Consider the following 11,850-nt stretch of genomic DNA (forward strand, 5'->3'; position numbering starts at 1 on the left):
GATTTTAATCCATCGATCAAACAATTTTTCTTCGACCAAAAAAAAGATAGTCAAAGTCGTAGTCGAAGGTCGAAGTAGCCCATTCGATGGTCGAAGTAGCCAAAGAAAACATTCGAAATTCGATTCCTTCACTCGAGTAAATGGGCCCCCAAGTGTAAAAACCACAAAAAAAACTCTAATATAGAACTTCTCCAAGTAAAACAGTTAAGGTCCTGTAGCAGTCAATGGGAGCTGCGCTCATTGGACTTTTTTTTAGCCATTCAGACTGAGTTTTTTGGATTTTTTTTTCCGCTAGTAATTATCTGAAAAATGTAAATGTTTAGCGATATTCATATTTTCTTCTGCACTTTTTTTCCCAATTGTACTCTTTATATTTGGATCTTTTACTAACTTTTGTGGCATTTGTGATTTTATGGTTTCAGAAAGCTCTAATATCACTTTGACCAAGATTTGACCTTTAATAAATGAGCCTCATGTTTTATGTGGTGCATGGCAGTTGGTAAACTCTGGCATTACCTCAGGCAATGCTGAATGACCTACCAAAGTCTAGTGAATTCACGGATCCAAACACACACTATTTCTGCAGTCGAGATGTGGCCCCTCTTTTTATTGTTATACCACCAGTAAGATCAATGTTTTGGGGGGTTTAACCTGATGAAGGGAGGTTAAACCCCCTGAAAAGAGGGGCCATGTCCCCAACTGCAGAAATAGTGTGTGTGGATCCGTGAATTCACTATTGTTGCTAAGGGACCTGGCCGGGTCGACGGAGGACCAGCACCACCATTGCAGTGAAAGAGGAGTTGCGGGAGAGAGGTAGATATAACACACTATCAAAGTATAGGCCTTCTAGTGCGAACAAGCAAAGGTGACATTAACAACCACAAAAACATTTCTTAGAGTCAGCCTTTAAAGAATGCCTATCTTAGCCAACTTGTTTTCCCCAAAAGAGGATGTAGTGGGGGTAACATTTTGCCTCAAATAGTCATTAAACTATTTTGATGGTTTGAAACACATCCAGTGGAAAGCAAAAGGTAAAAAGTGGAAAAATAGTGTTTATTATTCCTGATTAAGTTATGAAGTTTCCGTTTGATCTGTGTACAATAAGAATGGACTTTGAAAGTGGTGTTTCTTTAAAAAGGTGCCTTATTAATTTTAAATAAATAAAATGCTAAATTTCAAAAAAGTGCTAAAAATAATTTGTATGAATAAAGGTGAAAAGGTAATCTGAGCTGTGTAGAGAGGTAGAAAAGAGGCAGAGCATAGGCGATTAGATGAGTACAGTGTCTTACAATTATTGATAAAGAAGCTGGAAGAGCAGAGACATAAATTATTACAAGTTTTTGTTTTTCAATTATGAAAATGTGAGCCTTGTTTATATTAAAGTGTAAAGAATCAAGCCTTTTCTGTGCTATAGCTTTTTGTTTAAACTGTGAATGCTGGCCAGATTGCCCTTTAATGGGGCCACATAAAAACCACATTGTGCAGGGGAGCTCCGATTATACATTTAAAAACATTTCCAGTTAAGCAGATCATTGTTTAGATATCATATATAGAATTAAATTGCCTTGAGGTATTACTTTCCCACAGTAATGAAGCAGTTAAACTTGGTGCTATTCTGAACAAATTGTTTAGGATGCATTTGTATTTTTAAGATAAGTACAATTTAATGGTGAGCACTAATGTTTTTAAGATGAGGTGGTTTTCCAAGAAACAAAACAAGAATACAAGGCAGACTTTCCTATAGAAATAGGTGCATTTAATGTGCAATGTATCATGTTATATACAGTATCTAGTAGAATTAAGTGAAAGGCAACTGGACATTTAGATTTTTTTTTCCTTTAAAATTTTTCACTGCTCATCCAAATGGCTTCTTCAGTTCACCTGAAGTGGTAGGGAATTCCCCAGCATTTAAACGTTTGAGGGTAGTAAAGTTACACATATCCAATGATAATGGTTCCATTGAACTTCAGTAAGGTGTTGGCTGAAAATCACAGATGTGTGAAAGTTGGACCCAGTCACAATGGTACCATCATTTTTATAGAGACAGGTGGTAATCTTACAATGTACATGACTGGAAGTGTGAATTGTTGTGAAGCCGCCGGGGTAAGGATGTAAAGCGGCATTGTAGATTCATGACAAGCGTTGGGGCAGGCCCCCTCTTCTGCTCATGGGTGGTTTTTCAAATTTGGCATAAATGGCCTCTTTCATATCTCATTCAAACCATCTGCCCTCTCTAACCAAAATTTGCAGATTATTGTCCTCAAAGAAGAAAAACTTCTAAGACAGAAGTTGGTGCACCCAAAGGGTAAGGGCGCACGCTAAGATTCGGGGAAATTTAGTCCCCGGTGACAAATCGCCTCTTTTTCGGGTACTTAATCTCCCAGAAAAGCCTTCCCGCTGGCTAGAATCTAAATCGCTGGCGGGATGGCACTCTGAGCACTTAGTTTTTCGAAGTTCTGGCAACTTTGGAAAACTAAGCGCTCCAAGTGCCATCCAGCTGGCGATTTAGATTCCAGTGTAGTGGAGAGTGCTGTGATCTATACATTGGGGAGACAAAACAACCACTTTGTAAGAGTATGGTCCAAAATAGAAGGGCTAACTCCTCAGGACTAGACTCAGCAGTTTTTCTACATCTCCAGACAAATGGGCATTCCTTTGAGGACAACAATGTGCACATTTTGGATAGAGAGGACAGATGGTAAAGTTGAAAAACCATCCCTGAACAGAGGAGGGGCCTTCAACACTGCTTGCCATCAACCTACAATGTCCAGTTGCCTTTGACTTAATTCTACTAGACTGTATATAACATGACCTGGATAATTGAGCATTTTTATAGACAATTTATCATGATTTGCCTCACAGTGAAGCATTGTCCCTCTCATAAGTATAAACTTTATTGCGTTGACAAAGTCCCACTGAAATGTAAAGGAAGAAAGTTATGCATCCCTACTTGACTTGTTTGAGAATATATATATCATATCAGGTTTCTATGTAGGTTTATTATATATGTAATGTATCTAATGGCCAAGACCTTTTCGTAACCTTACAATATGCTTATGGGATGATTTTCACTTCTATTTTTTTTCAGACATACCCTTGCATAAGTGATAAGGAGTGTGAAGTTGGAAGGTACTGTTACAGTCCTCACCAGGCACCATCTTCCTGTATGTTATGCAGAAGGAAGAAGAAACGATGCCATAGAGATGGCATGTGTTGTCCTGGCAATCGATGCAACAATGGTAAGATACATTGTAACATACATACATTGTAATTCAGTTTTTTGTTTTTTTTTTAAGACTCGCCTGCATCTTTATTTCTTTGGTGTTTGACACTTGGTGCATGCACAGTATAGAAAACAACTTTGTGATATATGTCACTGGGAGGTGCCTAATATTTTGGCACCCCTGAGTGAAACAGACTTTACATGTACGTTAAAATGTAATATAGTATTAGTATGGGATCTATTTTCTGAAAACGAATTATCCAGTGTTGTAAGTCCAGTGTTGCAAGTATATATTAGCCACGATAGTTTAAATTAACAGAATATCCATTTCTTGAAATTACCAGGTGCCTGAAATTCTGGATAACAAATTCAATATCTGTATAGTGCCTTTGAGTGGTGGCCTAAGGGTAAAAAGCAACGTTTGCAAAATAGTACCAGTGTAGTGGATTACTACTACAAGAATACACCTAAAAGAATTCTGGAAATCTCATAAAAACTCAACCACAAAATGATCAAGTTCTGGAGTATATTTGATTAAAAGAATAGCTAGCATGGTGGTATTCATGAACCAAATTCCCTGGGGCAAAATGAGAAGGAATCAGCTAACTATACAATATAGTGTAGCCCATGTTATTGCCCCTCACTAGTAAGGAGATGGGTGGTATTCATGAACCAAATTCCCTGGGGCAAAATGAGAAGCAGTGATGGGCGATACTGTGTTTAACAGCCTTTAAACAGTTAAATAGTTAAACTATGTTTAATAGCTTTTAGACCAATGATTGTGTGTATGTGGTTATATAAGTGTTATTTCGGGAGAGGGCGCACTGGCTTCTGAGGATGTGACTAGCACAGTCAAGAAGAAGCTCTCCCTTGCCTGCACAATTTGTCCTTGTACAATGATTTTATCAGAATAATTAAATAAATATGGATTTTTTTACCTACACAATTTTGAAGTCCAGCAATATAATGAGCCTCTTGGTGCACTTCTGATGATTAGATGGACGAATCTGTTCCCTCTAACTGAAAAATTTGCAAATTTACCTGAAAAATTCATGAAATGGCGAAAAATTTGCCACAAATTTGGTGCGATTGACAATTTTGTCCAAATGCCTTAAAGTAAATAGGTGTCCGAATAATTTTGCCGCACAACAATTTTATGCGCGTGACTATTCCGATGCATGAATTTTTGCCACACTTTTACGAATTTATATGCTGGCTGCAAATTAATTTATATGCTCACAGCAAATTAATTCGCCCATCACTAATGAGACGGCATCAGCTAATTATACAATAGAGTAGCGTAATGTTATTGACCTTCAGTAGTAAGGAGGTGGTTGTTATTCATGAACCTAATTCCCTAAAATAACTTAAATGGTTCTGCAATGCAGAGGTAGGAACATGTGCATATAAGGGGACTGGCATGTCTCTTCTGAATCTGGAATCATAGTGGTCATCCATATGGTCACTGCACCTATATGTTGAGAATAGGGGACATAATTATAGGAAAACCATGGGCTTGGCTAATTCAATAGTTGATTCTTTTATGGAAAATATGCTATATCCAGTTGTATTTGCTCTGTTCCAATACTACTACTTATAATTAGTCTGCAAAAACTGATTCCATTCATACAAGTTAGCCTTCAGGTAAGAAGTGTGCCAAGCCACAAGGCTGCAGGTGCAGCTGTTTTTATTACTCTTATTGAATCATTCATGTAAATACACCTGCTGCCTTAATAACCTGATATGGCTCTTTAACAAATTCTGACCACTTTCTTTAAAACTTTGTGGCTGGAAAAGGTGGGTAGGGGGTAACAGACAAGCCAGCATGTACTATTATGAACTTGCCTGTTTTATACTGAATACAGCTGATGGTAAATTCTCTTATTTAAAAACATTTACATTTGTAATTCCTATGGATAATTTTTGAATACAAGCCAAATATTTTAGGAAACTAGATGCTGCATTGTTTGGAGTTTATTGGCAGGTTTTGAGCTTTGGGACACTTTATGACAGAGATGCACCTGTACAGCAGCATGTAGCATAGCACATGAGCCAATAAAGGAAAAAAAAAACAGAAACAGTTCATTTCACTAGAATGGTTAAGTCACAGCAGGATAAATATTATAAGCAGGGAAGAGTAGTTATTTGAGGTCTGTGGCGACTGGCAAGTGATGGTTTTCAAACTTCCTTCTACATTACAAACGTACTGTAACTATGTTTGCAAAATATTTTTTCTGAAGCACATACATTCTGAGCCTTGTTAACTTTTGGCCAAACAGGGAAAAGCAATTAATGCAACGTCCAATGAAGGGTGATCACATTTGGATCATTCTCCTTGTGTTTTCAACAGAAGAGACAAATTAAACTTTCTATTATACAAAACATATATATTGATAGATATATATTTATATTTACGTGATTGGTATTGGTATGATTTTACCATATTTGATTTGATCTTTTTTTCAATAATAAAATAACCTGTTTCCCGTAATTGCAGTCAAAATAAATAGATATAAAAGATATAAATTTGCTGACCATTTTTGCTTTCCTCTTGTCAGTTTTAACCACATTAATGTTTATATCTAATATATTTTAATCAATTTAATATTAAATAAAATGTAATAAGTTCTCAGTTTTGGTGTTGTATGTATTAAGTTTATACATGTGTTTTTCATATGTGTGCCTCTATATTATGTTTCACAATATGGGTAGTGATGGGCGAATTTATTCGCCAGGCGCAAATTAACGGTGAATTACCGCGTTTCGCCACCGGCTAATAAATTCCGTTTTTTTGGACACCGGAGCAATTTCCCCAAAAACGGATGCCGGCATCAAAAACGAGACTCCGGCGAATTTTTCACGATTTCGCTAATTTTCCGGCAAAGCGAAATGCCCCAAATTCGCCCATCACAAAATATGGGTGATGATCCTCTACAGGGAGCCACGTTATTATCTTAGTTCCAGGACGCACCTGAATACTTTCAAACCCAAGCAGGCTGTATGATGCAGCTCTGACTCATTCCTGTTTCCCTACAACAAATATATTGACTTATTTCTGTACATCTCATACAAATCTGGTAGTACTCCTGCAACCTCCAGGAACACTTGAGTGGCCCCCCCAACACTTTACATATTTGAATGGGCTCCTGGGTTGTAAAGTTTGCGGACTTCTATTCTATAACATAACCAAACATTGACAGAAATACATTCCAAAACTCTGTAACAAAGTTAAAAAACTAAATTTTATTTAACATTAAGTTAAAATAATAGGCATACAGACCAACTGGTATTCAGCCTTACGCATTTCATGCCCTCTGGTACATAATCTTAGGCATATATTGACATTTCGATATATGTGCCCTTATATGCCCTTATAACCGGGGGCTATATCCCAGTAACTATGACCCTTTCGACAGACCTTCCAAATTGCAGCATTTAATTGTTTTTTTTTTCTTTTTGAACATAATCAAACATTGATAACCATTTCCAGACAATGGCCATCATGCCACATCACCAGAAGCATTTCGAGATTCATATGAGATTTTTTCTATAGCATTGTATTGGTACAGTATAATATCTCAATAGGCTTTTATAGAATGACTCCAGTAGTATATTAATACATTAAATTAAAGTCATATAATATAAAAAATATCTTCTTAGGGCCCAACTGGTCAATGACATACAACTGAAATCATGACACAAGAAAAAAAAATAGTTTAAAGCATTTAAATGCTTAAAATGTTTCTGTCACACTTTATTCTTTTAAAAAAAACACATTACCTGTTTTTGCTATAGAGTGATTATTTGGAAAACCACTAGAACTTTTTATAATCAGATTTATTTTTTTTAGTTTTTTAGAAAGATAATAAACTTCCCCATTAATAAATCAGACCCGCAAATGTATTTTTTCAAGTTTCACATTTAATCCATTTTTCTAAACATAATAAACTACCCCTCTATTAAATCAGGCCAGGGAATGTATTTTTCATATTTCACAGTTTATCCGTTTTTATAAAGTTTTTTTTCAAACATACAATAAAAAGGTTGATATTTTCTATATCTTGTAGGCATTTGCATTCCTGTTGCAGAAACCATCTTGAGTCCTCATATCCCAGCACTTGAGACCCGCCCCAAAAAAAATGGACCCATCTCTAACAAGGATCTTGGATGGCAAAATCTTGGGAAACATCACTCAAAGATTCCCCATATAAAAGGTAATGTTTTTTTTTACCAAAAGATTAAATATGGGTTCATGGTGGGTAATACATACAGGGTTACCTTGCACATTAGAGTGCTGCTCATTTCACCATGTACTTAATCAACTACTAATAACTGTAACAGAATCATTAATAGTAGGCCTAAGACATTTTGTCCGAATGTTTGCAAACAATATTGTGCCTAGTGTTGTGCCCATATATTGTTAATGAAACTCCCAGCCTGTACAGCTGGCACAAGTAGGTGTCTTTAAGTACTATATATATTGTGTATGTAATGTTTTTGCTGGCTATCTTTGGACCATATACATTCAACATTCTCATTAGCTTTGTATCATAAATTGACCAGTCCTATTGACCATGAAGATCCAAGTAACTGACATATTAGGGACCAATTGGGTTCCTAAATTGTTGTATTTGTTAATGACTTAGCATTTCTTAATTCCCCTATTTTGCCCCCTATTTAAACTCAACTGAACTCAAAGGTATCGCGCAGAGCTGCCATCAAGGGGGGTTGTTGTTTCAGGCCCAGTGAAATCTTGATCCAAAGGTGAACCATAATAAAACACAATAAATGTTTATTAAAACTTATGCAATTTACATTGCTTGACATTGAAAGGCAGGGCAAACTCCATTGACCCCCAATAAATTAAAAAAGGTAAATTCCACTGAGCCCATTGAATTGACTAACTTATAAGTACATTAATAAATGGAACTAAAGAGAGTAGCATTAGCTGTTTCCAGTGGGAACTACTTACTGAATGATATGAGTGTCTCCTACTTGACCCTTTCAGCAGTGGAATGACCTTAAAAAAATACATTTTTCATGAACATATATTGCAGCTGCTCATCATCACCTTTTAGTTCCTGGGCCCCCGACAGGGTCTGTTTCCTCAATAGTTATAGTTGCTTTTCAATAAAATTGAAAAAAATAATATCTTACACAAGTAGGAGCATATTTATCAAAGATCGAGGTGAATTTTTCAAACTTTCGAGCTATTGTTTGAGTACTTCAACTAGGGAATAGTCCAAATTCGATTTGAATTTGAAAAAAAATTTGAAAATTAGAATATCGAAATTTATCATGTACTGTCGAATTGCTGTTTTAGCCTATGGGGAACCTCCGAGAACCTATTTGGAGTCAATTAGTGGACTTTGATTCAAATTCTATCGATTGCGATATTACTTTGATTCGTACGATTTGACCTATTTGATCGAAAACTGACCTATTCAGCCAAAAAAAACTTTGACTTAATTTCGGTTGGTCTTTTTGAATTCGAAATTTGAAATTCGACCCTTGATAAATATGCTCCGTAATGTTGAATATTTACACACACCACCACCACCCCCCCATAGAATTAGATCTAGAGCATTTAAACCTCAATTTGTGGGCGGGTGGGGGAATTAAATACACTTCCAGCAGCCCACGGATCTTGGACATAAAGACTCTAAAAAAAAACTTGTTGCATGCGCGTGCAAAACATAATGTAATAAAAGTCTGTAACAGAAAAAATATTTGCAACTTGAAAAGTTATGCCTCTGTGCGAAAAGTTTTTCCTTTGCGTTGATTTAATATAGCTTTTGCAAACCCGTAAACTGTTTAGCTACCACTTCCAACAGTGGAAGAAGGTTTGCAAATTTTATAGTTTGCACCAATGCACAGTCAATGTAATAAAACTTCTCACTGAAAAAGTTGTTATGTTTGCTCCAAAAGATTATGACACCTTATAAGCACTTCTTAAAAGTGGGCAATGCGCAATGAAAATTCCCAGTGCGCAATGAAAATTCGCAATGCAATAACAGTTTAAGGAAGAGTATTACATTGCGAAATGCAAAGTTTTATTCTTATCTGTGCAAATTGTTTTGCTCTTTGCCACTTTTATTACATTCCCCAAAAGACTTCTGGACAGCACCCTGGACAGCAGTCTTTTAGTGACAGCTCTGTATACGTTTTACTGAAACAGCTGTGGTTAAGAAAAAGAGAAGGATAAATATATAAATACTACCATTGCACCTCCTCATTTGCAATGTACAACAACCCCCCTTGATGGCAGCTCTGCGCGATACCTTTGAGTTCAGTTGAGTTTAAATAGGGGGCAAAATAGGGGAATTAAGAAATGCTAAGTCATTAACAAATACTACAATTTAGGAACCCAATTGGTCCCTAATATGTCAGTTACTTGGATCTTATACAGAATGCTTGGGACCTGGGGTTTTCCAGATAAGGATCTTTCCATAGTTTGGATCTCCATACCCAAAAATAATTTAAACATTAAATAAACCCAAAAGGATTGTTTTACCTCTAATAATAATTAATTTGATTTCAGTTAGAATCAAGTATACAGTACTGTTTTATTATTACAGAGAAATAATTTTTAACATTTTTAATTATTTGATTAAAATTGGGTCTAATGGAGATGGCCTTCCAGTAACTTGGAGCATTCTGGATAACGGGTTTCCAGATAATGGATTCTATGTATGCTGTAGAATGACATTTGTAAACCATAGTTTTAGGAGATGCAACTCATAGCCTTATATTGTTAACTAGACTGTCTTATATTTTCCAAATTTTTTTCTAGGACATGAAGGAGACCCTTGTCTTCGTTCAACTGACTGCATTGAAGGTTTCTGCTGTGCTCGACACTTCTGGACAAAAATCTGTAAACCAGTTTTGCACCAAGGGGAAGTATGCACCAAACTGAGAAAGAAAGGATCTCACGGCCTGGAGATTTTTCAAAGATGTGACTGTGCAAAAGGGCTATCTTGCAAAGTATGGAAAGATGCCACCTACTCTTCAAAGTCAAGACTTCACATTTGCCAGAAAATATGACAGCTTGTTCAGAGACTGTTGATATGACAAGACTAGAAGGTTGCAGAATTGGTACAGATAAGACTGGCCCAAAAGGACATTGGTACTGAACATAAACACTGAACTGAAAGTCAATACGTTTGAACTGGAGTATTTAGGGCTCGTTTGTGTAAATAAAACTGTTTGTGAGAAAGGCTATTCATAAAAAAAGTTACATTTAATATTTTAACAGTGCATGCCCACTGATTTTGCAAAAATGTATGAGCTTTAATAATGTAGAAATAATCTATGTTTTAGCATTTTCTCTAAATGCTTGAAAAGCACACACAATACCTATTCACTTACTAGCTAACACAGGTACGCTGTTCATGGGGTGAGAAAACAAGCGTACAGTACGCCTCAGATTAGGGTGTGCTTTTTCTCAAATGCTCTTATGGATGTGAATGTGTGACACATTCAAATGCAGCAATATCATGTAAATGGGTGGAGCAAATACACCTAAAACAACCCTTTGAAACAGAATACAATTTCCGCTGTACCTTGATCTTACATTCCTGGATAAAAAATGTTCCTGCACTATACACTTTATTTATAGGCTAAAATAACACAAACCCCATTTCATTTTCCTTTAGGTTTGTATTTCTCCTTAATTTACTATATATTTACTTTTGCCCCAATAGAATGTAAAATCAAGGCTTGAATGTGCAGAATAATTTACCACAGTTACAACATATTAATATATCAGTCAGATATGTCCATCAATAAAATCTTGTAATACAGAATTATGGAGAGGAGCACAACTCTACTATCTTTCCCTGCTTTCCCTATACAGTATACAATACTTCATACCATTAAACAGAAAAAAGAACAAAGCTTAACATTTTATGTTTGTTATATGTTTTTGTCCTAGTTTTGCAATAAATCTAATTCATATTTGTAAAATAAAATGCATTTTTTATCTGCATTAAAATTATTTTGATGAGTGGTTATGAAAAAGATGGTTGTGCATAGAGGAACTCAAACAATTTGGGATTCTACAGATTGAAATTCAGTAACTCGTGTTTTAGGGGCTCATTTACTAACATTCAGATTTATATTTTTTTTCACAAATCTCCAAAAATTGTGGTTTTTCTATATTTCTTTAAAACTCAAATTGAGATTTATTAAGTATAAAAACCACAAAAGCCTCTAATAAAAAAAAAGTCCTATAGAAGTCAGTGGAAGCTGGGTGATATTATTGGACCATTTTTAATCAATTCAGGCTTCTAGAGGTTTTCTAATTTTCTGAAAAACTTAAATGTTAGAGGTTTTTGTATTTTTTCATAATTTTTTTCATTTTTCATTTGTACTTTTTATATTTATATTCGGATCTTTTAATAACTCGAGCTTAATTGTAGTTTCAAAAACAACTAAACTTTGACATTCGACCACGTGTCTAAAATCGTATTATTTACTTTATAATTATTTTTGTCTCTCTCTTGTTCCATCAATAAACCTTCCTGAGGTATAATTATACAATTTGTGTGATATGAGCACTAAAATATTTAATAGATGAATGTGTATCAAAAGGTGATACCGCTCTGGCAGAGTTTTTTTTTCATAAG

General features: G+C 35.5%; 1 protein-coding gene across 1 annotated transcript in view; it reads left to right on the plus strand.

The window, feature by feature from the left end:
* Positions 1 to 11,193, plus strand: part of dkk2.L (dickkopf WNT signaling pathway inhibitor 2 L homeolog) — a gene marked incomplete at its 5' end in the record, with an annotated part of 82,084 nt that extends 70,891 nt beyond the window's left edge. Inside the window, 3 exon segments of the mRNA NM_001085850.1 lie at positions 3,089 to 3,239; positions 7,291 to 7,437; positions 10,017 to 11,193. Of these exon segments, the coding sequence (NP_001079319.1) occupies positions 3,089 to 3,239; positions 7,291 to 7,437; positions 10,017 to 10,267 (549 nt within the window). The 3' untranslated portion in view covers positions 10,268 to 11,193.
* Positions 11,194 to 11,850: the final 657 nt, after the last annotated feature.

Source organism: Xenopus laevis, chromosome 1L, assembly GCF_017654675.1.
Source record: "Xenopus laevis strain J_2021 chromosome 1L, Xenopus_laevis_v10.1, whole genome shotgun sequence".
NCBI classification, from domain to species: Eukaryota; Metazoa; Chordata; class Amphibia; order Anura; family Pipidae; genus Xenopus; species Xenopus laevis.